The sequence below is a fragment of the Megascapheus bottae genome, chromosome 1 (genome assembly GCF_031878675.1).
Source record: "Megascapheus bottae isolate mThoBot1 chromosome 1, mThoBot2.hap1, whole genome shotgun sequence".
Classification (NCBI taxonomy): domain Eukaryota; kingdom Metazoa; phylum Chordata; class Mammalia; order Rodentia; family Geomyidae; genus Megascapheus; species Megascapheus bottae.
Window position 1 is genome coordinate 42291264 of NC_143509.1, and position 27657 is coordinate 42318920.

General features: G+C 41.1%; 1 protein-coding gene across 1 annotated transcript in view; it reads right to left on the reverse strand.

Annotated features, from left to right (window-relative positions):
• Mccc1 (methylcrotonyl-CoA carboxylase subunit 1) overlaps positions 1-27657 on the reverse strand; it is a 57188-nt gene that overhangs the window by 14171 nt on the left and 15360 nt on the right. The window contains exons 5-14 of the mRNA XM_090342683.1: positions 27005-27126; positions 26023-26170; positions 25814-25935; positions 24084-24195; positions 22087-22168; positions 15874-16001; positions 12544-12727; positions 7500-7609; positions 5437-5653; positions 3702-3788 (exon numbers count right to left, since the gene is read on the reverse strand). Coding sequence (XP_090198809.1) covers positions 3702-3788; positions 5437-5653; positions 7500-7609; positions 12544-12727; positions 15874-16001; positions 22087-22168; positions 24084-24195; positions 25814-25935; positions 26023-26170; positions 27005-27126 — 1312 coding nt within the window. The remainder of the gene's footprint in view (positions 1-3701; positions 3789-5436; positions 5654-7499; positions 7610-12543; positions 12728-15873; positions 16002-22086; positions 22169-24083; positions 24196-25813; positions 25936-26022; positions 26171-27004; positions 27127-27657) is intronic.

A 27657-nucleotide genomic window follows, 5' to 3' on the forward strand; every position in this document is an offset into this window, starting at 1 on the left:
GTCATTCTGCTCTTGTTCTTCTCTGCTGTCCACACCCGACAGTCACTCTACTCAGGAGGCTGAAAGCCTAGGATCCAGGATTGAAGCAGCTCAGGCAGGAAAGCCTGTGAGACTCTTACCTGTAATTAACCACTTAAAAGCTGGAAGTAGAGTGGTGGCTTAAAATGATAGAGCACTAGCTTTGAGGAAAAGCTAACTATAGAGCCAGATGCCTATGGCTCAGACCTATAATACTAGCTACTCAGAAAAATAAGATCTGAGGATCTTATTCTCTGAAAATATTCAATAAATATTAGCCACTTTTATAACAGCGAGTCAGGCAGGGTTTTCTGAAACAAGGCCAATAGTAACAAAGTAAAAAAAAAAATCAAGTCTTAAATACAGAATTTAAAATATCTGTCATATTCATCAAGATCTGGAGAGGCTGGTTCTACTTTAGACTCATGAATGCCTCTGGGATTCCTGTGAGGTGTTCTCTTACCAGTCAGACACTGTTGATTAGTATTTTTCAGATTCACTGCCACCTTCCTGAAAACTATTATAGTTGAACTGGATTATTTTATGGAATATTGTCATTGAATGATGCAACTATGTTGGCTTTTCAGTTCTCTTTCTCCCTCCCCCCCCATCATTATTTTATTTATTTTTGTGCCAGACCTAGGGCTTGAACTCAGGGCCTAAATTGAACTCAGATATGAGCCACCAGTGTCTGGCTACTTATTTTTAAGGATGAACCAGTGTAACAGCGATATTCACAAGACAACATGTTGGAAATGAACTTTACAACTTGGGAAGAAGTGGGGGAAGGGAAAGTGGGAGAAAAACATGGGAAGGGGTAACAGTGTTCAAGAAGTAATGTACTCACTATCTTATGAATGTAACTATAACCTTTCTATACATCACCCTGATAAAATTTTAAAAAGTATGTGTATATATATATATATATATATATATATTTTTTTTTTTTTTGCTAGTCTTGGTCTTGGGCTCAGGGCCTGAGCACTGTCCTTGGACTTTCTCAAGGCTAGAGCTCTACACTTGAGCCTCAGCAGCACTTCCAGCTTTTTTCTATGTATGTGGTACCGAGGAATCGAACCCGGGTATTCGTGCATGCTAGGCAAACACTCTACCACTAGGCCAAGCTCCCGGCCCCAAAAGTATATATTTTTGAAATATTTTAAAAAGAATTTTATTGTTACTATCAAGGTGCTGTACAGAGGGGTTACCAGGTCACGAGTTAGGTAAGGAGTTTTAAAACACTACTCACTACTGAAGATCTATCTATGCCAAATAACAGAATTGGCTCATCTGAAACACAACCTCATATATGACTCTTTTCCTTAACTTAGGTGGACTTAGCCCCTGCAACTTTTTTGCTTCTGATTACCACTCACATATAAGTGTCTTCAGTGAGATGTTCCTACATTTTGGAGGTAGCTTTTTAGAATGAAATAAGAAAATACTTCAGCATAAAATGCATGTGTTGGGGCCGGGACTTTGGCCTAGTGGTAGAGTGCTTGCCAAGCATGCTCGAAGACCAGGGTTCAATTCCTTGGTACCACATACATAGAAAAAGCCAGAAGTGGTATTGTGGCTCAAATGCTAGAGCTCTAGCCTTGAGTAAGGCCAAGGACAGTGCTTAGGCCATGAGTTCAAGCCCCAGGACTGGCAAAAAAATAAAATAAATAAAAAGAATACAAAAAAATGGATGTGTTAGCCACTTGTGGAATGCTACTACATAAGGGATAGCCCCAAACTTTCTTTAAGAAGGCTGAGAGATCCAGGAGCTGGTAGCTCACACTTGTAATCTTGGCTCCTCAGAAGGCTGAGATCTGAGGATCCTGGTCCAAAGCCAGCCAGGGAAAGAAAGTCCATGAGATGCTAAACTCCAATTAACCAGCAAAAAGCTGGAAATAGAGCTGTATGTAGCTCAAATGATATGGCTAGCCTTGAGTAAAAAAAAGCTCAGGAACAGTGTGGAGGCCCCGAGTTCAAGCCCCAATACACACACACACACACACACACACACACACACACACACACACACACACACACACACACACACACACACACACACACACACACACAGCTTGGAAATTCACCAAGGCATCAAAGGTGGTTTCTGGGTAACAAAATAGCTTCTTGAGAACCTGTCTGAGGTAGCTCTCTTTCCATTCCTCTCCCTGTCTGCTGATACAGACCTGACAGTCTTAAGTCTGGTTGGCTCTGTGCAGATAGATACTCCAGAATGTGCTGCTTCCTGTCTCAACCCTTCCAGATGCAAACCAAATGATTTCTGTGAACAGAGACTTTGATTCTAAGCGAGTAGATAATAAGCTGAAATAAGGAAGCTCCTGCTCTGTTCAGAGAAGAAGGTACAAGAATCAGGAAAGTCAGTGTTAAATAAAAAAGGAATGGGAAGCCAGGTTCGGTGGCTCATGACTGTAATTCTAGCTATTCGGGAGGCTGAGATCTAAGGATCAAGGTTCAGAGCCAGCCTGGGCACAAAAGGACCTGAGACTCTTACCTCCAATTACCCTCTAGAAAATGGGAAGTGGGGCTTGGCTAAAGGGTAGGGAGGTAGCCTTGAGCTAAAGAGCTATGGGACAACACCCAGGCTGAGTTCAAACCCCATGACCCATTTAAAAAAACAAAAAAAGGAATGAGAGTCTGGTGTGGTAGCTTACACTGTAATCCTTCCTACCTAGCCTCTCACAAGATGGCAGTTCAAAGCCAGCCCTAGGCACTAATGGCTCTTATCTCCAATTAACCACTAGAAAATGGGAAGTAGGGTTGTAGCTCAAGGGGTAGAGAAGTAGCCTTGTGCTGAAGAGCTCAGGGATGGCACCCAGGCCCAGAGTTCAAGCCCCAAGACCCACCAAAAAAAACGAGTGGGTGTCAATAAGGCTCTATCATAGCTTCAGGCCTTACTCCACCTCCTGTGCCTCAGTTTCACCACGCATAGGTGGGTATAATGAAGACTCCCCCACATTAAGCTGTTGACTGCTGAAACCTTACATGTGATAAGACACGCCCTAAACTATAGTTCTTTAGTGACCTACTTCCACCTGAAACATCTGAAACCATACTTGAGTGATGTGTAATCTGCCCTTCCTGATGGTTTTGCATGCTATTTTTTGCATGCTGTTTTTCTTATTTAAGATCAACACATTCTCAGCCAGGCATTGATGACTCATGCTTGTAATCCTAGCTACTCAGGGGGCTGAGATCCGTAGATCATCAGAAAAGTCCACAAGACTCTTATTTCCCGTTAACCTGCAAAAAGCTGGAAGTGGAGGCATGACTCAAGTGGTAGAACACTAGTCTTGAGCAAAAAGCCAAGTTAGAGCATGAGGCCCTGAGTTTAAGCCCCACTAGGGGCACACGGGCACACGTGCACACACACACACATACACACACTACATTCTTAGTGCAGAAAAATTGCAAAGTAAAACAAATACAAAAAAATTGGGGAAAAAAGTGACTGCCTCTTATCTTATCATGTATAGGGACCTTGCTAACACTTGTGCTATTTCCTTTCAGTTGTTTGTTGGGTATGTTTTATAGTATACTTTTAGAATATTCATAAAGTACAAACATTTAGTATTGAAGAAACAACTGATTAGGCTGAGATTTTTTTTTCAGTTTAATGTGATTGATTTCTAGGTTGCATATTTCTCTTTCAATAAAATATTACTTACTGGCTTTACCATCTTTTAGAGTCATATTTCTGGTATAACAGATGTTTAGTCTTCTTCCACTGCTGAATGAAAATGGAGAGAATTGATCTAGGAAAAAATGTAAAATTCAATAGCTAATTTACAGATATCAGATCTACTAAACTTATACTTCACAGAAGAAAACATAAGTTCTAGGCCAATAACTAGTAACTCAGACATGTTTTCTTTGTTCTTCCTGTTGTGTTAAACTTGCTTGTTTATATCTGTGCAGATTCTGGAGCTTAAACGCAGGAACTGGGCTCTGTCCCTTAACCTTTTCATGCAAGGCTAGTGCTCTACCACTTGATCACAGTTGGCTTTTTGCTGGTTAACTAGAGATAAGAGTCTCATGGACTTTCTTGCTTGGGCTGGCTTTGAACTGCAATCTTCAGATCTTAGCCTTCTTAGTAGCAAGAATTACAGGTGTGAGCCATGGGTGCCTAGTTGTGTTAAATTTAAATTATATACTTTTATTTACATCTCAGAAACATACCCACAATCTCTCACCTTCTGTGGAATAATTAGATCATTTGTAACTTAAAATTTTATCGACTGGTGGCATAAACTATACTGAGGTCACCCCTTTTCATAAGGCAGGTACATTGGAGAACCCCCAGCCCAAATCTCCTCCACTATTTGTCTTACTTCTGGTCTCATTTACTCTTCTGTGTTACTGATCCAGCACTACAAGTGTTTAGGTGTATACCCTCTGTTGAACAAAATCCAGGAGCATAACTAAACAAAAGCCATTTATTATGAAACTTATAGTTGTAGTACTATATATAGTAACTTATAGCTGTAGTTGAAAAAGAAAGTTGGTAGCAAGAGGACACTCCATTCTAGAAATGTTAAGTGTCCTTATTTAAGAGGAATACAGTCTCAGGCCCTGACAGCTCATAGTTGTAATCCTAACTATTCAGGAGGCTGAGATCTGAGGATCATCAGACAAGTCCATGAGACTCATTTCCAATTAACTAGCAAAAGTTGGAGTGGAGGAATGACTCCAATGTTAGAACACCAATCTTGAGTGAAAAACTAAGGAACATCATAAAGGACACATTTGGATATACTTCCACTTAAGGCAAAAGAGCAAAATGATGAAAGCCCACAGCTGGCACTGGTGTCTCACAGCAGTAATTCTAGTGACTCAAGAAGATCACAACTCAAAGCCAATGTCATGAAATTCTTACAGCTAATTAACCAGAAAAAAGCTGGAAGTAGAGGGGTAACTCAAGTAGTAGGGCACCAGCCTTGTAAAAAGGTCAAGTGAGAGGGCAAGGCCTTTGTGTGACAGACACACAAAAAGTAGTGTTTAAGATTTACCCATGATATGTGAAGAATTCTCCTTCATAGAAAAGCAGCTAAGGATCAGTGGCACGCACCTGTCATCTTAGCTACTCAGGAAGCTGAGATCTGAGTTCAGCTCAAAGCCAGCCCAACCAAGATAGTTCAGGAGATGCTTATCTCCAGTTAACCACTAAAGCTGGAAGCAGAGCTGTGGCTCAAGTAATCAAGTGCTAATCTTGGGCAAAACAGCTTAGTAGCAGTGCCCAGGTGCTGAGTTCAGCCCCAGGACTGGAACTAAAAACAAAAACAAACAACCAGAGGAGAACAGTTGTTGACAGCAGAAGAGGGAAGCCTTCTATGGGAAGAGAAGGCTATTTAATGGTGATTCATACAGGGTCCCAGGCAGAGAAAAAAGAAAAACATTCCATACCTTGTGTCTGAAGTTTGAAAGCATCGGTCATAGCTTTCTCCTTGAGGATGAGGCCCAGAGCTGCCTGGCATAACAACTCTTTGGCTGTGGCCCTTCCAGCAGGCAGCAAGTCCTTGTGGTGCTGGGGGATGAAATCAGTGTGCACATTGCCAGCTTCAAACTCTGGATGGCTGGACAGGCGGAGCAGGAAGTCAATGTTGGTGCGCAGTCCAACAATCTGGGAAGAAAATTAAGTTCTGGTTTCTGCTCAGTGTGGGAAACAACATATTCAGAATGCCACCTGCTTTCTTCTCTTAAGTATTTTCTGCTATGCACAACTCATGCTAAATAAAAATCTATTATCCCATGTGAAAGGCCACCCAATGTTTTGGTATGCATGCTGTGCACCTGGACTTAACATGTGACATTCCCTTCCCATAAAAGAGAGTGGCAAAGCCAGGCTCTGGTGGCTCACACTTATAATCCTAGCTACTCAGGAGGCTGAGATCTGAGGTTCCTGGTTTGAAGACAGAAGCAGGAAGTCATGAGATTCTTATCTCCAATTAACTACAAAAAGCCAGGAGTAGAGCTGTGGCTCAAGTGGTAGAACATTAGCCTGAAGCAAAAGAGCTCAAGAATAGTGCCCAGGCCCAGAATTCAAGTCCCAGTACTGGCACACATACAAAAAAAAGGGGGGGGGAGCAGGAAATGATGTTATAGAAGCAAGTGTAAAACATTTAATTGACTCAGGTTAGGGAAGTGATAAAACTGATAAAAATAGGTAAGTGAATTTATGTGCAATAAATTGAAGATTTTTTTTTATAATAAGGTGATGACAAGGATCAGACTGTAGACTACAGTAAGGAGGAATTAGGATCAAAACACCTCAGAACTGCTTTCTGTTGGATATCGGTGGGTCAGCTTGAGATTCTAGCCTCTGAGGATCATGGTTCCAAGTCACCCTGGGCAGGAAAGTCCATGAGACTCTTCTCTCAATTAGCCACCAAAAAGCCAGCCAGATGTGGAGGTGTAGCCCAGACCCTGAACTCAAACCCCAGTACTGCAACACACACACACACACACACACACACACACACACACACATACACACACACACACACACACACAGGCACATCCTATTGGTTAGAAATATTAAAACCCAAACTCATACACTGATATAAAAAGAATTCTGTACATCAATATAAAGAAAAAAACCAAATTAATCCAAATCCAGCCAATAAACAGGATCAAAGGTGAAAATAGCTAGCTAACTTCAGGTTCATTCAGTCATCCATTCATCCATCCATTCCTTCAACAGCCATTTACTGAGCACTTTCAGGCATCAGTCTCTGATCTAGGAATGGGGACAGTAAGGAATGAGCAGACAAAGACCCTGCTCTTTCATAGCTTATATTCTAGGGAGACAGCAAACACTTAATATAACATCACATCAAAATAAAACTATAGCTAGCTAAGGCAACAGAGAACTCGACTTAAATGGAGTGACTGAGGAAGTAATCAGGGCTGAGGACAATTAACTGGGAACCCTGAGAACATTCTGGAAGGAAGAACAGGACCATAACTTCAAATTAGGTGAATCTGAGGAATGGTAAGGAGGCCAATGTGGTTGAGTTATAGAAATCATGGCTCTAACCATAAATTAATAACAGAAAATTTTAAAATCATGTGTTAATAAATCTTTTTCTAAGGCTAAATCTGCATTGCACCAAGAAAATGAATGTGCTAACAAAAAAATAACCTGTCAAAAGGATGAAACTAAACTTTTCTTTGAAGAAAAATGATCAGATAAGCAGTACTTTTATGGCTGATCTTATTTACAGAATGACAAGGATGTCACAATACACTGACATTAATAATCTTATTTCTGAATTTTCTTTTCCTGATTGGACGCTGGAGGACATCAAACCCTCATCTGATCCATGGGCAATTCTCTAATGCAACATTATTGTCTATAGGCATTGGTGGAAATAGATTGGCAGTACCGAGGTCTGACAAGGGAAAAGATAACCTTGTTGCACATGTCAAAGGCATAAGGGTTGTTTATGTGGCTGCACATCACTCACATTGTACTGAAGAAGGCTGTACCTCAGTTTTGACAAGGCCGCCTGCCGATCTGCAGCCCAGACAACCAGCTTTGCAATCATGGGGTCATAATGCACTGAAACTTCATCTCCTGAAAGTGAGAAACACAGAAACCTCTCAAAGTCAAAAAACTAAAGGGATAACATATGACCACAGCGATACTCTGCTTGTTACATGTCACATGCTGGCTGGTTTTCCCAATCCTTTTATTTTCTTTTTTTATGCCAGTACTGAGACCTTCTGCTCTCAGCCTTTTTGCCCAAGGCTGGAACTCTATCACTTTAGCCATATCTCCATTTCCAACTTTTACTTTTATGCCAGTCCTAGAACTTGAACTCTCAAGGCCCAGGCACTGTCCCTGAGGGTTTTTTTTTTTCCCCTCAAGGCTAGTCATCTACCATTTGACCCACAGATCCAGTTCTGGCTTTTATTCCCTGGTTAACTGGGGATAAGAATCTCATAGACTTTCTTGCCTGGGTTGGCTTTGAACCACGGCCCTCAGATCTCATCCTTTTGAGTAGCCAGAATTATGGGCATGAGCCACTGGCACCTAGTTTCATTTTCAACTTTTTTGCTTGTGGCCTGGAAATAAAAAGATATTTCTGCTTCTGCTGGCTTTGAGCCACAGTCCTCCGATCTCAAACTCTTGAATAGCTAGGTTTACAGACATGAGCTATTAATATTGGGCTCATCCTGCTTTTAACTTTCTTTTCCTTTCTCATTTTGAAAGTCAGGGCAAACTCCTACCCTTGGACATTCCACTTCCTTCTGCTCTTGGCATTCCCCACTCTCCCCTCCTCAGTTTCCTTATCAGTAAAGACAACAGTTTCTGCATCCTGCAGAGCTGTTGGGAAGAATGACTAGAAAGTGCCATATGCCATATATAGCCATCATTACTATGATTACAGGCCTAAAGAATAAGAATCTGTGTCCTGACACATTCTAATGATTACACACAGTGGAGTACCACTAGGAAGATTGTTCTAGGGACTTCCTGTGATTGTGGCAGATAATTTGACCTCTCAGAACCAGAGGATTCTCACCTCTAATGTCAAGGAAGTGTAATACGCTCTCACTGATATGCATATTTATTCATCCATCAATACATCTTGAACAGCTACTAGGCCTAGGCTTGCGCTATAGGTGGCAAAGGCAACATGGAAGACAGGCTTCCTTAAGTGTCCCACAATCTAACAAAGAGATGACAAAGAGTAAAAGACTGCAGGATCACAGTGCTTTGCCTACAAAAGCCATTCAGGATACAAAGACGAGAAATCTGGAGGAGCTTCTTTACCTCACATCTCTGTTATCCTTTCAAACTGTTTGGAAGCTTTGTTTATCCTATAGAAAGAATGATATCTTCTATTAATTACAATAAAAATAAATGAAAAAAAGAGTAAAAAAAAGAATGATATGAAATCATTTGCAAAGAAATGATGGACATGGGAAAAAATACATGAAATGAAGTAAGTCAGGCCCAGAGAAATGAAGGACACATGTTTTCTCACTAAGTGGAAGCTAGAACTAATTTATGAATGTACAAATAAACACATATGGCCAGACACCCATGGCTCACGCCTGTAATCTTAGCTACACAGGAGGCTGAGATCTGAGGATCATGGTCCAAAGCCAGCCTTGGAAAGAAAGTCTGAGAGATCCTTCTCTCCAATTAACGACTAAAAAGCTTCAAGTGGAGCTGTGGCTCAAGTGGTAGCACTAGGCTTGAGTAAAAACCTCAGGGGCAGTATGCTGGCCCTGAGTTCAAGCCCTAGGACCAGCACACACACACACACACACACACACACACACACTGTACAAAGGTTCTTGCTTTTCTATTGCAAGGTTTTTGTTCTTGTTTTTAATTTAAAAAGTTGGCCAGGGCTGTAAGTTTGGCCTAGTGGTAGAGTGCTTGCCTAGCATGCACGAAGACTCAGGTTCAATTCCTTGGTACCACATATATAGGAAAAGTTGGAAGTGGTGCTGTGGCTCAAGTGGTAGAGCTCAAGCCTTGAGAAAGCCCAAGGACAGTGTTCAGGCCCTGAGTTCAAGGCCCAGGACTGGCAAGAAAAAAGTTGGCAAGGCTTTATTGAGTAAATAAGCAAGCAGACAGACAAGCACAAGCAAAAAGGCAGTGACATACTAAGTATGTGGGCATTCTAAAAGGTAGAGACCTGCAGTGTCCTCTTTTGTTGCTTACAAGCTTTACTGAAAAGTTAAAAAGCAGTGCTCTCAAAGTGCTGCTGATTTATTATTTGCAAATGCTAACTTTGGCTAAGTGCTAGTGGCTCACATCTACCACCCAAGCTATTTAGGAGGCTGAGACTGCTATGGTTCCATATCAAGTTCAGTCAGGATAGGAAATGGTCACTAGACTCCATCTTCAAATAACCACTAAAAATCTGGGCAGAAGGTATGGCTCAAGTGGTAGACTACCACTCTTGCAAGTACAAGGTCCTAAGTTCAACCCCTAGTATAAAAAAAATCCTAATTCAGTCAGGCAAGGCAGTTCACACCTGTTCTCTAGCTACTCAGGAGGCTGAGATCTGAGGATCTCGGTTCAAAGCCAGCCTGGGCACTAAAAAGGCTGTGAAACTCCAGTTAATCACCAGAAAACTGGAAATGGCACTGTGGCTCAAGGGGTAGAGGTAGGTCCCTGAGCTAAAGAGCATAGGGCCAGCACCCAGGCCAAGGGGTAGAGCAGTAGCCTTAAGCTGAAGAGCTCAGGGACAACTCCCAGGCCCAGAGTTCAAGTCCCAAGACTGACAAAAAAAACCAAACCAAAACAAAAAAGTCCTAATTCTTCATTTTGGCTTTCCAAACAGTTTTTTTAAGTATCTAATTTGTCTTTAACCTGTGTCTCCAGCTGATTCTCCAACTACATACCTACCTTGTGTGTGTGTGTGTGTGTGTGTGTGTGTGTGTGTGTGTGTGTGTGTGTTGACACTGGGTTTTAGACAAGGGGCCTTGAGTTCTTGCTTGGCTTTTATGCTCAAGTTTAATGATCTACCACTTGAGCCACAGGTCCATGTCTGGATTTTTGGTGGTTTGTTGGAGGTAAAAGCCTCTCAAGTTGATCTGTCCAAGCTGGCTTTGAGCTAGGTTCCTCCAAACTCAGTCTACTGAGTAGCAAGGACTACAGCTGAGTCACCAGCGCTCAACAGACTCTTCTTCAGTATACATGGTGTCATAGGTCTTTAAACTTTCTCTTTTCTTTATTCCTCTAATACTGTAGAATTTGCCTACTTATCTCATGCCAGACTTCCTCTAAAACTCCAGCCCTGATTATGTTCACATACTATCTGATTATATAACCTCTGATTCCTCAATTCCCATCCCAGGGTGGTAATATGCCATTAAGTAGGCAGTAAACAACATGTCTCCAAGGATGACCTTGACTATCATCCAACTAATGTCTACACACACACCATGTGTTTTCATGGTTTAAGAAACCTACACAGGGCCGGGAGCGTGGCCTAATGGTAGAGTGCTTGCCTGGAATGCAAGCCCTGGGTTCAATTCCTAAATACTACATACACAGAAAAAGCCAGAAGTAGTGCTATGGCTCAAGTGGAAAGACATTAGCTTTGAGAAAGCTCATGGAGAGTTCCCAGGCCCTGAGTTTAAGCCCCAGGACTGGCAAGAGAGAGGGAGAAAGGGGGAGGGGGTCAGGATGGAGGGGGGAGAGGGGGAGGGAGGGGGAGAGAGGGAGAGGGAGGGAGGGGAGAGAAAGAGAGAGAGAGAGAGAGAGAGAGAGAGAGAGAGAGAGAGAGAGAGAGAGAGAGAGAGACCTACATTTAAAAATTACCTAAAGCAGCTACTTTACATAGAAGTACTAAGGAACTGTTAGCTAGGATTCATATGCTGAGCTGATGGTACTTGAACTGTTATCTTTTAATGTAATCTATTTTATCATTGTTTAATTTATACTAAGTTTATATCTTAATTCTTTAACTTGACTTTTAAGATACCATCATTACCTCAGACCACTTTTAGAATTAGGCAACAAACAACATACACAAAATATTACTTGGTAAAGTCTGACCAAGTACCTTGCTTTTTAGAACAAGTCTGTATTATTTCAAGTGGAAACATGTTATTGTTGATGTTAGTGGTGGTGGTAGTAGTGTTGTTGTTGTTGCTTTTTGTCTTTCATATCATGGTATTCATGGAAAATGAATATGTAACTTGTGGGCAGGGGTGGGAGGGGGAAATTGGGGGAAAGTGAAGAAGTGATGACACTGCCCAAAAAGAAATGTACTTATTACCTGACTTATGAAACAGTAACTGCTCTGTACAGAACCTTAATAACAACAGTAAGATTTTTATAAAGGAGCTGGGAACCGATGGCTCATGCCTGTAACTCCTAGCTACTCACTGGGCAACTTGATCATGTAGGATTACAGTTCAAAGCCAAGAAAGTCTGGGACCCATTTGTCTCAACTTACTCAGAAAAATGCTAATCTGGAGGCATAACTCTTATGATTGTTGTTCTTAATGTACTATGTGAAGTTGGTCAAGAAGTACTATACCCACTACCTGATGAGTTAACTCTATACATCACCCCCACAATAAAATACAATTAAAAAAAAGAAAGAACATGAGTTATTAAGGAAGATTCAAGGTTTTAAGTTCAAGCCCCAGTACCAGCACATACTGCCCCCCCATCCCCAGAGGCAGAAAGAATAAAGGTTTATGAGAAATCAATTGAATTTTCTATTTTAAGGCATTCCTTACATCTCAAGGGTATGACTTTCTCCCCAAAGAAATAATGCACTGACACAGGAAATGATCACACAAGTCTGTAGTTACAGGAAATGATCACACAAGTCTGTAGTTACAGGAAATGATCACACAAGTCTGTAGTTACAGGAAATGATCACACAAGTCTGTAGTTACCGCTATTCAGAAGGCTGAGGAAGGAGGTTCACGTGAGCTGGACAACATAGGAAGACCTCGCCTCAAAAAAAAAAAAAATAAAGTACTGAAAGTTTAATAAGGGTGAGACTTGGTTTCATTTCACTTTACCTTGCCGTACTCCAGTTTCGATCCTGGTGGCAAGGTCTGCTGGAGGGGAAGACAGGTGCACCAACAAGCCGGCCCCTGGCATGAAGTTGTTGTCAGGATCTTCTGCGTATATTCTTGCCTCAAAGGCATGACCCTGCAGAGGTATTTCCTCCTGCCTCAAAGGAAGCTTCTCTCCTGCTGCAATCTGCAATAGAAGAATGTGTCTTAGAAAAAACCCACCACACAGCAGTGATGAGATTTAGCCAATCACTAGTCTTGTTTTTCCTGTAGAAACTAGATGCTTGGATTTTTGTAACGCTGCCAGATAGATGCTACCTAGCATTCATGAAGCCCTAGGTTTGATTCCTCAGAACTGCATACACAGAAAAAGCTAGAAGTGGCGCTGTGGCTCAAGTGGACAAGCGCTAGCCTTTAGGGAAAGAAGCTCAGGGATAATACCCAGTCCCTGAGTTCAAGCCCCACGACTGGCAAAAGAGAGAGAAAGAGAGAGGAAGAAAAAAACATTCACAAACTGATGGCTACTTTATAAATATAAAAATCAATGTTTGAGCGTTTGAGCTAGGGGCTCATGCCTGTAATCCTAGTTTCTCAGCCACCCCAGGTAGGAAAGTATATCAGACTTTTAACTCTATTTAGCCAGTAAAAAGTAAGTCAAAAGTGGAGGTGGTAGCTCAAGTGGTAGAATATCAGTCTTGAGCAAAAAGGCTAAGGGGCAGTGTCCAAGCCCACGTTCCAGTACCAGTACTGGTGCACACATACAAAATTCATGTTTATCTAGTATATTAGAAAAACATCTCATTGGCAAACTATTCTTTTTACCTGAGTTATTAGAACTCAGTTTCCAATTTTTTTTAACTGTATTTTTTTTTGTCTTTTCTTTTTTGGCACTGGGGATTGAACCCAGGACATTGCACTTGCTAGGCAAGCACTTTGCCACTGAGCTACATCCCAGCCCATAGTTTCCAAATTTTTTTTTTTTGCCAGTCCTGGGCTTGGGCTCAGAGCACTGTTCCTGGATTTTCTTAGGGCTAGAGCTCTACCACTTGAACCACAGCACCACTTCTGGCTTTTTGCTACGTATGTGGTACTGAGGAATTGAACCCAGGTCTTCGTGCATGCTAGGCAAGCCTTCTACCACTAGGCCAAACTCCTGGCCCAGTTTCCAAATTTTTATAGCAAATGATTAGTTTGTATTCAGTCATGGAGGAGGTGGGGCAGTCTTATAATATCATCATCAGCACGAGTGACAAGGCAACAGTAAAAGGGAAGGATACTACAGCGGCAAGTCTCATCACTCTACCAAGAATCACAAGAGTTAGAACGAAATGAGAAGTAACTAAGTTAAATGCCTCCTTAGTATGGCATTCTCAACCACACCCTCTGCAGCTATATTGCCTGGTTCAATTTTGTCTCTATTCTCACTGAGCCAGACAAACTTCTTCAGCTCTCAATGCTTTGAGAAACACACCTGGTGTAAGTAAGCACCATGCAAGCATGAGCTAATATCATTTCATCCCTATCCTTCACAATGAAATTGTCATTTTTGATATTTTAACTGTTTTTTTGTTGTTGGTTTTTTTTTTGATCCAAGTTGGGAACTCGAACTTGGTGCCTGATACGTTTGCGCATTGGCTTGCACTCTACCAGTTGAATCACACCTCCAACCTCAACAGTTTTATGTGTACCAATATTTTAACAAATTGATCATGTGCCCATATTGCAAAATGTGATCTTACTTTTAACTACACAGACCTATTTCAAACTGGCTTGTCTTGTCCTATCTTCCTGGGCCAACCACACCTGCAGTTGTTGGGAATTCGGTACACTTGAGTTCTCTCGGGCTTAGAGGTCAACTTTTCTAAACCCCAACTTTGAATATCTTCCTAGCTTCTCAGGTTATATTCCTAGCTTCTCAGGACACAGCTAGCCATCTGTACCTGCAGCTGGAACTTCCGCACATGTCATTGAACCCTCTATCTAAGCTGTCTGGCTCCACAGGCCTGTCCTGGAGCTCAAACCTTTGACTCATCAAACAAAGAGGTCCCTTGATTTTCTTCTGCCTGGAAGACACACTCCAAAGTGCTTTGAGCTCTATATACCCAGGTACAGCAGTTTCCTTAACTTCTAGAATAAAAACTTGCTCCTTTTTTCTAAAAGGCAGCCACCACAGTCTACTTTCCTTCTTTCATTCCTTCCTTCCCTATCCCCATCCTTCTCTGTCCATTCTGGAGCTTGAACTCAGGGCCTGAGTGCTGACTCTTTCATTTGTTTCCACTCAAGGCTGGCACTTTACCACCTGAGCCACAAGCAATTCTTGCTCAATTGGAGGTAAGAGTCTCAGGGACTTTCCTGTCCATGCTGGCTTTGAACCAATTCAATCCACAGATCCCAGTCACCTCAGTCACTAGAATTTCAGGTGTGCATCAATGGTGCCTGGCCTGTGATTTCTTGAGTTCTGGTGGGGTGGGAGGAGAAGAAAAGGAGGGGGAGGAGTCAAGGGGGGAGGGGGGACAGTATGTCTGCTGTTCTATCTTTTTTCGTGTGTGGTGGTAGTACTAGAATTTAAATCAGGGTTTCAAGCTAGCTGGACATGCCTTCAAACCAATCCTCCTGATCTGGGAGGTCACCTATGAGCTGGGACAACACCAGTCTGTTCCACTTCATCAACTTTCATTACTAGCTATTAACGTTATGAAAGAATCTTTTAGCTCAATTAGCTCACTGATCACTCACTAAAGGAATATCGTATTATTGTCCACAGAAGTTCAGAAAAGACTACGTCCTTGGAATAATCAAGACTTCAAGCTGGGCATAAGGGGTTATACCTGTAATCCTAGCTACTCAGGAGGCTGAGATCTGAAGATCACGGCTTGAAGCCAACCCAAGCAGGAAGGTCTATGAGACTCTCATCTCCAATTAACCACCAAAAAATCCAGAGTGGAGCTGTGCTTAAAGCAGTAGAGCACAAAAGCTTCAGCACAAAATCTTTGGAACAGTGGCCAGGCCCTGAATTCAAGCTCCAGCACTGCAAAAGGGAAAAAAAACAACAACCCCAAACTCTAACCATAGCATAGTTTGTTTTGTTAGGACAAGACTGGTGATGGCAGTTCATCTGTTGGTTGCCCAGTGCCTATAGGGAATTGAAAGTAAGTGATCAATGAGGAGTCAGAATCCCTAAAGTGCCATAAATGTAAGCTTCACTTTTCACCTATATTTCTGTTTCCTTCACGACCACTAAAAAATGACTCTTGTCCAAAGTGACATGTCTCTTAAAAGGAGGCCAGAAGGTAACCTCTGCTCAATATTGATCTTTAACAGAAGTAGTCTCACCCGGAGCTGCCACTCCACGAGGTCTGTTCCCGTAATCATCTCTGTAACAGGGTGTTCTACCTGCAGCCTTGTGTTCATCTCCATAAAGTAGAAATTGTGTTTTGCATCCATAATAAACTCCACAGTTCCTAAAAGACAAAACACCATGGTCAACACGGCACCCATGGCTCACACCTGTAATCCTAGCTACTCAGGATCATGGCTTGGAGCCAGCGTGGGCAGGTGAAATCCTTGAGACTTTTAATTTCCAATTAATCAGCAAAAAAGGAGGAGGTATGGCTTAAGTGGTAAAGTACTAGCCCTGAAAGAAAAATCTAAGGGACAGGACTTAGGTCCTGAGTTCAAGATCTAACTTGCATTGGAAAAACAAATGGGATAGTATATTTGGGGTTGTGAGCAGTTGGGGATCCAAATTGTGAGTCGAAAGGCTAGAGTAGAAAGGGCTAAGAGCATGAGTCTCTGATACTCTGACATCACAACCAGTATACACAACAATAACAATAAAACTTGCATTTTTTTTCTCTAGCTTCCCCGCTAGAGATAAAATCTGGAACCTCCTGCTTATTTTAGCAAGTATCTCCTACCTTGGTTAAGTATGGTTCAATCTTAGAAAATAAACTTTATTTCAAGCATCAATGTGCTAGTTTTGTCAGGTTAGTATAATTAGTATACCTGTCTTGCAAAAAATGTTAAATTTTTTTCAGAGAGAAGGGAAATAGAGCTCGGCGCTGGAGGGTGAGAGCAGTGGAGTGTAAATCAAGGGAAAGTTATAGAAAAATCTTACTTTTCTTCTTTTTGACGGATTTAACAAAAGACAATAGCTTATGTGTACCTTCATATATATGCTTATTTATATATGAATGAAATTCATGATGACAATAACAGGAAGGACAAGAGGAAAAGTTAAGGCTCTTTGCTTCTGGTGCATAAGGCTGAACTCATGCTCTTGCATACATTTGGCTTTTTCTCTCAAGGCTGGTACTCTACCATTGAGTCACACCTCTACTTCTGGCTTTTTGGTGGTTCACTGGAGATAAGAGTCTCACATACTTGCCTGCTCAGGCTTGGTCTTCATACCTCAGCCTCCTGAATAAGCTAGGATTACAGGCTTGAACTACTGGTGTGCCTGTTTCCCGGAACCTCTTCAGGGAAGAGGGAGATGGCTATACTTTCTTCTTATTAGTTAAAAAGCCAGCTGGGCACCAGTGGCTCATACCACTAACAACTAAGGAGGCTGGGATCTGAGGACTGTGGTTTAAAGCTGGCTGAGGCAGAAAAGTCCATGAGATTCTTAACACCAATTAATCACCAAAAATCTGGAAATGAAACTACGGCTCAAGTGATAGAGCACTAGACTTGAGCTAAAAAGCTCAAAGGCAGTGCCTGGACCTAGAGTTCAAGCCTAAGAACTGTCACAGTGGTGGGGGGGGGGGGGAGGAAAGAAGTTAAGTTCTTCGTCTGTCATGAAATCCAGACTCTGAAAGTTAACCATGTTCCATTCAATTTTCTGGTCACAGCACTGTCATGGCTTCTGACCTTATTTGAAGCCTTAGACATATGAGGCTTGCCCTTCTACTTCCAGAAAAAGCAAAAGATATCTCTGTAGGAGAACTTTTCAGAGAAGACAACAACTCAGTCTTCCCAAAGACAAAACATCTACTTTTCTTTATGAGGAAGGTAGCAACCCCAAACCACAGGCAGGTTGGGGCCTGCGCAAACCTCAGTTGATGTTTTTAAAATGTTATTTCCTTTAAACAATATTATTATTTTTGTCTTTCAAACTTTGTTGTTGTTGGTAGTGGTTGTAGGGACTTGAATTCAGGGTCTGGGCACTGCCCTTAAGCTCTTTTGCACAAGGCCAGCACTCTCACTTTGAGCCACAGCTCCACATCTGGTTTTCTGGTGGTCACTGGAGATAAGAGTCTCACAGACTTTCCTGCCCGGGCTAGCTCTGAACAGTGATTCTCAAATTTCAAGTCTGAGTAGTTAGGATTATAAGCATGAACTACCAGTACATAACCTTCCTTTCCATGATTATCCTCATTTGTAATAATTACAATATGTCTAGGATAGTCTTGGCAGAGGATCACAGTAGCTCAATAGCTATGTGTATATGACCACATAAAATTATGCTAATGGAAATGAACTCCAAGATATGGAAATAAGAGGGCTTTTAAAATGTACTGTTTACAGTTACTTCTTTTTTCTTTCATTTTTCTTTCTCCTTTGGTTTATCATCTGTTGCCATTGCTTTTGATTTTGGTACCCTGTGTCTTGTATTTAGGTTATTTGATTTGGGGAAGGGAAGGGGGAGTCACAAAATGGTGAGACAATGAACAAAGAGTGAACCAATGCCACAGCGATATTCACAAGACACTATGCAGGAATGAACTTTACAACGTGGGGGGAGGAAGTCAGAGGGGAAGGGAAAGTGGGAGAAAAACAAGAATAACAATGTTCAACAAGAAATGTACTCAGGACCTTACATAACTGTAACTCCTCTATATCACCTGTACAATAAATAAAAACAAACTAAAAAAAAAACCTTACAAGTGGACTTTTCTTACCCTTCTCTCTTACTTTTCCTGTATTGTAATTAATTAATTATTTTTTTTTTTGCAGTGCTGGGATGGAATCCAGAACCTTGTACATGCTAAGAAGGTGCCACCACTGAGCTATATCCCAGCCCTTGATTTTATTTGTTATCTTTAATCCCCACACTTTCATTTTCTTCTTTCTTCCTTCCGTCCTTCCCTTTCCTTTCCTTTTCCTTCCCCTCTCTATCCCTCCTTTCTTTTCTTTTCTTTTTTCTGAGTCATGGGGCTTGAACTCAGGGCCTGGATGCCGTCCCTCAGCAATTTTGCTCAAGGCTCTTTCATTTTAAGCCATACTCCACTTTTCCAGTAGTTAATTGGAGATAATAGTCTCATGAGTACTTTTTTGCCCCAGCTGAACTTAAAATGGATTAAGGGCTGGGATACAGCCTCCTGAGTAGTTAGGATTATGGAACTAAGACACCAGTGCCCAGATTCTCTCTCTCTCTCTCTCTCTCTCTCTCTCTCTCTCTCTCTCTCTCTCTCTCTCTCTCTCTCTCTCTCTCTCTCTCTCTCTCTTTCTCTCTCTCTCTCTCTCTCTCTCTCTCTCTCTCTCTCTCTCTTTCTCTCTCTCTCTCTCTCTCTCCCTCTCTGTGTGCACGCGCGTGCGTGTGCAGGAGCGTGTGTACCAGTATCAAGCTTGAACTTAGTGACTTGTGCTTTCATTCTGCCTTCTAACACTACCACTTAAGCCATGTCTCTAGTCCAGTATTTTGCTATTAATTGGAAATAAACTCTTATAGACTCTTAGGCCTGGGCTGGCTTCAAATCTCAGTAGGATTACAGGCATGAGCCACTGTTTAAATTAGAACTTTTAGGGAAGAATAAGGGACCCGTAGAAAGGAGGAATAAAAGGAGGACAGAAAAGGACAGAGGGGAGAGTACACATAATCAAAGCCCAATATCTGCATATATGGAAATATTACAGTGAAAACTACTAGTCTGAAAATTAACATAATTTTATAATTATAATTAAAATAGGTAACATATAGTATCTAGTCTTGGGACACACAGAAGTCAGTAAGAGAAGGATATCTAAAAAGCCAGTATCAAGAAAAGCTACTGACTTTTGTAGGTTGATTTTGTATCCTGATACTTTGCTAAAGTGGTTTATTAGTTCTAGGAGTTTGGGAGTGGAGCTTATTGAGTCCTTCAGGTATAGGATCATGTCATCTGTAAATACGAATAGTTTAAATTTTTCTTTCCCTATGTGGATCCCTTTAATGTCTTTCTCTTGCCTTATTGCTCTGGCTAAGGGTTCCAGCACTATATTGAAGAGAAGTGGAGAGAGTGGGCATCCCTGTCTAGTTCCTGATTTTAAGGTGAATGGTTCCAGTCTTTTTCCATTTAGTATACTGGCTCTAGGTCTGTCATATATGTCTTTAATTATTTTAAGGAATGTACCTCCTATTCCTATTTTTCTAGTGCTTTCAACATGAGTGGATGCTGTATTTTGTCAAATGCCTTCTCGGAGTCCAGAGAAATCACCTTATGATTCTTAACCTTAGCACTATTGACATGATGTATTTCATTAATTGATTTGTGAAAGTTAAACCAGCCTTGCATCTGGGGATGAAGCCTACTTGATCATAGTGTATAATTTTTTAAATTTGTTTCTGGATTCTGTTGTCTAGTATTTTATTGAGGAACTTTGTGTCTGTGTTCATTAGATAGATCTGTAGTTCTCTTTTTCTGGTCTTTCCCTGGTTTGGGGATGAGTGTGACATTAGCTTCATAAAATGAGTTTGGTATGGCTCTTTCTGCTTCTATTTCTCGGAAGAGTTTCAAGAGTATAGGTATTAATTCATTTTCTACAAACAGAAGGAGAAATCAAGAAAGTGATCGCATTTGCTATAGCCCCCAAAAGAATAAAATATTTAGGAATTAACTTAACCAAAATATAAACGAATTATTTAATGAAAACTATAAAAGTCTAATGAAAGAAATTAAAGAAGATACCAGGAAATAGAAAGACATCCTATGTTCATGGGTAGGGAGAACCAACATAGTGAAAATGGACATACTGCCAAACTTGATATACAAATTCAATGCAATCCCCACCAAAATCCCAAAGACATTCTCTACTGAAATAGAAGATATAATCCAAAGGTTCATATGGAACAACAGCCAAACCACAGCCAAAGCAATACTAGGCAAAAAGAGCAATGCAGATGGTATTACAATTCCAGACTTCAAACTCTACCATAGAGTCATAATAACAAAAACAGCATGGTATTGGCACAAAAATAGATCAGAAGATCAATGGAACAGAATATAAAACCACATACCTACAATCAACTTATATTCAACAAAGGAGCCAGAGATATACAGTGGAACAAACACAGCCTATTCAATTATTGGTGCTGGGAAAACTGGCAGCCACATGCAGAAAACTAAATATTGATCCCAGCCTATCGCCATACACAAGCATTAACTCAAAATGGATCAAAGACCTCAATATCAGACCTGAAACCCTGAAACTGCTGCATGATAGAGTAGGATAGACACTGGAACTCATAGGCACAGGCAAAAACTTCCTGAACAGAGTCCCAGTTTCTGCACAAATAAAAGCATACCTTCTAAAGTAGAAAGACAGTCAACCAACTGGGAAAAGATATTATCAATAATACATCAGACAAATGCTTATATTGGATATTAATTATATTGGATCCAATATCTACAGGGAACTAAAGAAACTAATCCACCCCCAAGCCCAACAAACCAATCAGTATATGGGCAAGGGAACTAAAGAAAGAATTATCAAAAGAAGAGGTTAAAATGACACAAAAAAGGAAATTCAAATAAAATTAAAAAAAAAACAAAACCCTAAGATACCACCTTACCCCAAATAGAATGGCCAAGATTCGGAACTCAGACAACGACAAATGCTGGCGGGGTCATGGAGAAAGAGGAACCCTACTGCACTGCTGGTGGGAATGTAAACTAGTTCAGCCAATGTGGAAATCAGTTTGGAGGTGCCCCTGCCCTGCCCCTGCCCTGCCCTGCCCTGCCCTGCCTTGCTGTCCGTCCGTCCGTCCATCCGTGTGTGTGTGTGTGTGTGTGTGTGTGTGTGTGTGTGTGTGTGTGTGTTGTACCACATACATTAAAAAAAAAACACAGACATAAAACAGATAGTTTGTGAACTGCAGCAAAACCAACATCTAGAAGGAAATTTACAACCCTAAATAAATATATTGGGAAGGAAGAAAAGACTTAAAATCAGTAAACCAACTTTCCAACTTAGAATACTAGAAAAATAACAGCAAATTAAATCTAAAGTAAGAAAGATTAATCAAAAAAATTAAAAATAGAGCAAAAACCAAAAATATCCAAGTCATCTGAAAGTACAAATTAGTAGAAAAAGTCAATAAACCTCAATCTAGTTCCTTCAAAAGGAACTGGGCTGGCCTCAAACTGCTATTCTCAGATGACAAGCCTCCTGAGTACCTAGGATTTCAGGCATCAGCCACTGGAGCCTGGCTTATAATTGAGCAATGTAAAATGTATTTGTTGTTGTGAATATAGTTATAAGGTTGAACAGTATTGAACCTATCTATCTATCTATCTATCTATCTATCTATCTATCTATCTATCTTTTAGCTCCTGAAATTTAGCATACCTGCTCCAACATAGTTTACAGCTTTAGCAGCTCTGACAGCAGCTTCTCCAAGCTTTCTTCTTACTTCAGGTTTAATACCAGGCTAGGAAAAAGGATTGAAACATATCTTCATTACTACTTTGACTTGTTAGAAATTTCCATCAAAAGTAATGTTATATGTTTATTTAGCAAACAACTGCGTAAAAAAAAAAATAAGGATTAGCTCGCATGATAGTCAGCAGACACTATGTGGAAAATGAAATGTACAACCTGGGGATACAGGGATGGGAGGGGAAATAGGGAGAGAATGAGGGAAAGGAGTGATATGTATTCATTACCTGACTTATAGAACAATAACTGTATAAAATCTTAACAATAAAATTATATATACAGGGCCAGGAGTTTAGCCTAGTGGTAGAGTGCTTGCCTAGCATGCATGAAGACCTGGGTTTGATTCTTCGGTACTACATACACAGAAAAAGCACAGATATGGTTCTGTGGCTCAAGTGGCAGAGTGCTAGACTTGAGGAAAAAGCGCAAGGTCAGTGCTCAGGCCGAGTTCAAGCCTCAGGACTGGCAAAATAAAAAATTTTTAAAATTAAATTATATATATATGTATATTGTTTTAAGAATTATAAGAATTATAGCAGTGCCAGTAGTTTGGCCTAGTGGTAGACTGCTTTCCTAGCATGCACAAAGACCTGGGTTCAATTCCTTGGTACCAAATACATAAAAAAAAGCCCAAAATAGTGCTGTAGCTCAAGTGGTAGAGCTGTAGCCTTGGGAAAGCCCAAGGACAGTGTTCAGGCCCTGTTTTCAAGCACCAGGACTGGCAAAAAACCAAAACAAAACAAAAAACAACATTATAGATACTCAGGAGGCTGAGATCTGAGGAGAGCAGGATTGTGGTTTGAAGCCAGATGGGTAAGAAAGTTCCTGAGAGTCTTATCTCCAATGAACTACCATAAAAATGTGTGCTCCTAGGGGCCGGGAGTTTGGCCTAGTGGTTAAAGTGCTTGCCTAGCATGCATGAAGACCCGGGTTCGATTCCTCGGTACCACATACATAGAAAAAAGCCAGAAGTGGTGCTGAGGCTCAAGTGGTAGAGCTCTAGCCTTGAGAAAGTCCGAGGACAGTGCTCAGACCCTGAGCTTAAGCCCAGGACTGGCAATAAATAAATAAAATAAAGCATATATTTAAAAAAAAATGTGTGCTCCAGTACTGCCACACGCATATGCACACAGGCATGCACACAAAGCATTCACTAAAATTTTACTGTTGATAAGTACTTCAAATAGTACATAAAATATTATGCGATAGAAATTAAATTTGAACTAGCTGATTAACCTCAGATCCTTTTTGTTTTAGATATCTGTACTGAAAAAACATGGATCTAACCAATGGCAGTAGCATGCCAAAGGAAGCAGAAAGCTTGAGTCAAGGACAAGACTATCAGCTGGTTGCTGGTGGCTCACACCTGTAATCCTAGCTACCCAGGAGGCTGAGATCTGAGGACACAGTTTGAAGCCAGGCCTGGCAGGAAAGTCAAAAACAATTAAGAAGGTTTGAAGAGTTGTAAACAATGAATGTTAAAGTGCAGAACAAGAGTGACTCTCTTCTACAAAATGATCGAAGGCAGGAAGATATCTAATATATTGTAGAAACACCAGAAACTGCTGTTAAAAACAAGTGTTTGTCATACAAAATATATCCAATTAATCAATCACTCCATCCCACTCCTGTAACTAATTCTAGTCAATTATAATTTAAAATGGGCAAGGAAACCTCACTACCCACACCACAGGGTAACTCTTCGACAGATCAGAGTCGATTTGCCTGGCTTTGGGAGCATCAACAAGCTCTAAATCCCCATCCCTGAAGCAAGGTCTGATGGTTAACACTGCGGCTGGGAAGCTAGTGTCTAACAGGACTTTGAGGGGTATGAGACACTTCCCAGACAGAGGAGGACATATGTGCACTCCAGAGAGGTTTAGAACATTTCCTTGCTGGATCCTCACCGCTGGGGCCTCTTCAATGATCTTCTGATGTCGCCTTTGCACACTACAGTCTCTTTCAAACAAGTATACTGCGTTGCCATGGTGATCACCAAACACCTGGACTTCCACATGCCTATTTAAACAGCAAACACATAGGTAAGAATCCTTGGTTAAGGGTGAGAAACATCACATTCCAAATGGCTAGTCCTGGTGATAAGGATTCCTCCATTTTGTGTGTGTGTGTGTGTGTGTGTTTTAGGTTAGATCTGGTATTCCTTTTTTTTTTTTTTTTTTTGCCAGTCCTGGGGCTTGAACTCAGGGCCTGAGCACTGTCCTTGGATTTTTTTCAAGGCTAGTGCTCTACCATTTGAGCCTCAGCACCACTTCTGGCTTTTTTCTATGTATATGGTACTGAAGAATAGCACCCAGGTCTTCGTGCATGCTAGGCAAGCACTCTACCACTAGGCCAAACTCCCGGTCCTAGACCTGGTATTCTGATTTCAAAATAGAGGCTATAGATTTAAAATCAGAATAATCTTGTCAAATCTCAAAGTAAAAGTCTTCATTTGTATGTCAGACATTTGAGAGAAAAAATTATATAAAATTCAAATTGTTAAGGGAAAAACTGGCAAAAAAATCTGACTCATAAAAATTACAAATTAGCCGGGAGTTTGCCCTAGTGGTTAAAGTGCATGCCTAGCATGCATGAATACCCGGGTTCGATTCCTCGGTACCACATACATAGAAAAAAGCCGGAAGTGGTGCTGAGGCTCAAGTGCTGGAGCTCTAGCCTTGAGAAAGTCCAAGGACAGTGCTCAGGCCCGGAGCTCAAGCCCAGGACTGGCAAAAAAAAAAAAAAAAAAATTACAAATTAGAGTTATCTTTCCTATAACCTGATAACTTTATAAGCAGCCTTTTAAAAAATTACATCAGATTTTATAAACCATGGAAAACTAATCAAAACATCTCATCCACAAAAAAGCAACAGATATTTTAAGAGTATGTTTAACCTGGTAACTTCACTATCACTTGGAGGAGTTAGATTTGAACGTACAACTTTTGGAAACACCCAAGCATTCCAGCCATAGAACATGGTTGTAGGGTACAATCCTGGTGCTTGAACTCAGGCCCTGGGCACTGACTCTGTGCTTCTTTTGCTCAAGGTTAGCACTCTACCACTTGAGCCAAGCACCACTTCTTTTTCTGTGTATGTGGTACTGAGGAATTAAACCCAGTGCTTAATGCATGTTAGGCAAGCACTCTACTACTAAGCCACCTTCCCAGCCCCAAAGCAGTCTTATTATAAGGTTAGATTAAATCACAGTTTTCTTGTTAGCCTCTGCTTGAACCCTTTAGTAGGGTTGCTTATTTTTTTCGTTTTCTCTCTTCAGTGAGCCAAGAGGCATAGAGGTTATAGCTGGCTAACTTCCTCCACGACAGAAAGGGATTTGGCAGTGTTTCTCGGGGAATTAGGGATTCATGGTCCTTATGCTAGGAAAAGATCAGAATAGATGTTCTACATCTATTGCAAAACAATTACTTTCCTTCTCATTGGATACTCCTTATGAGAAACTAGAGGGATTTCTAGAGGCAAGGCACCAAGAGGGAGGGTGAGCCAGCCCAGACTGAGTAGTAAGGATTAGGAGTGAGCTGCCAGCACTCAGCTCCATTTTTATATTTTATAGAATGCACATGTGCACTGCTTTTGTCATTAAGTTCGAGACTTCAGAGTGAGAACAAAAGCTGTCTACCTTGGGGTGTCCACAAACTTCTCGATTAGCATGGCATCATCATTGAAGGACTTCTTTGCTTCTCTCCGTGCGGATTCTAACTGTTCTTGAAATTCTTTTTCTGATCTAACGATCCTCATGCCCTACGAGAGGAAGGATGGCTGTGACTGAACACAAATGCAACAAAGATGACTTGGCTGAATTTGCAAAGGCAAACACCCACCCCTCACCTTGCCTCCTCCACCTCGGACAGCTTTGATCATGACCGGATAACCAATTCTCCCAGCGTGCTCCTTAAGGCACTCAGTTGACTGGTCCTCTCCGTGGTAGCCTTCTACAACAGGAACTCCAGCAGCTGCCATAATGGATTTGGATGTACTGTAGAGCAAAAACACCAAGACACCCTGATCTATGAATTCCTTTTTTTTTTTTTTTTTTTTTTTTGCCAGTCCTAGAGCTTAAACTCAGGGCCTGAGCACTGTCCTTGGGCTTTTCTCAAGGCTAGAGCTCTACCACTTGAGCCACTTCTACTTCCTGGCTTTTTCTATGTATGTGATACTGAGGAATTGAACTCGGGTCTTCATGCATGTTAGGCAAACACTCTACCACTAGGCCAAACTCCAGGCCCCAAATGAATTCTTTCATAAAGAAGTAACGTAACTATAGCTTAGTCCACAAATTACAATGAACTCTAATAAAACTATCCCATAGGCATGCACAAGACTGTAGTCTGAGACAATAAATATTAATACACATACTACCTTGCTTGTTACTTTTTCTCAGGTCATATAGTAGCCCATCCTGCCTTTTACTCTCTAAACTGATTAATGCACAGCTTAAAGTCCCTAACAATATTTTCTGTAACTCAGTGTAACACATGTAAGTCACTTATATCTATGACAACAAAATGGTATGACTAAAATGCTCATTGTAGGGGCTGGGAATGTGGCTTAGTGGTAAAGTGCTTGCCTAGTATGCATGAAGCCCTGGATTCCATTCTTCAGTATCACATAAACAGAAAAGGCCAGAAGTGGGACTGTGGCTCAAGTGGTAGAATGTTAGCCTTGAGCAAAAGAAGCTCAGGGATAGTGACTAAGCCCTGAGTTCAAGCCCCAGGACTAATAAGAACAACAAAAATTGATGTTGTAGGTAAAAAAGGATCTATATCAAATACCCTTTGTGCAGTATATTTAGGAAGATATAAACTCATACCTCTTTATCCCCATGTCTCTAATTGCAGAAGAAGGGGGACCTACAAAGATAATCCCTTCTTGCTTACAAAGTTCAGCAAATTCCATGTTTTCAGAAAGAAACCCATATCCTGGATGGATAGCCTAAAGTGAAAAATGACACCCTTGTTAGTTCACAACTGGCCCAACTTTGATACTAGTAAAGCTACCTTCCCCCTAGGAGATCTTGCTCTTCCCTGGACAGGAAAAATCCCTGGTCTCTCAAAATCTGCTTCCAAAGAGATGCCTGCAATTTCCCCCAATGAACTGTTGAAGCCTTGCCTATACCAGAAGAAGAATCTTTCCTTTTGGGTTCTGTGAAATCAAGCCCAGGGCACAGAGTAGGCAATTAAGCTACATTCCCAGCTCTGTATTTCTTTATATTGTTGTAAGATATACATAACTTAAAATTCACCTCTTACCCTTTTCTCCCCAGTACCAAGGTTTGAACTCAGAGCCTCAAGCTCTTATTTGGTTTGCTCTCGTATAGCTGGCACTTAGACCATGCCTCCAGCTAGCTTTTGGCTAGTTGTTTCAGAGATGGAGTCTCTCAGACTTTTCTGCCCTACCTGGCCTTGGCCTACAATCCTCCAGATCTCAGTCTCCTGAATAGCTAGAATTACAGATATGAGCCAC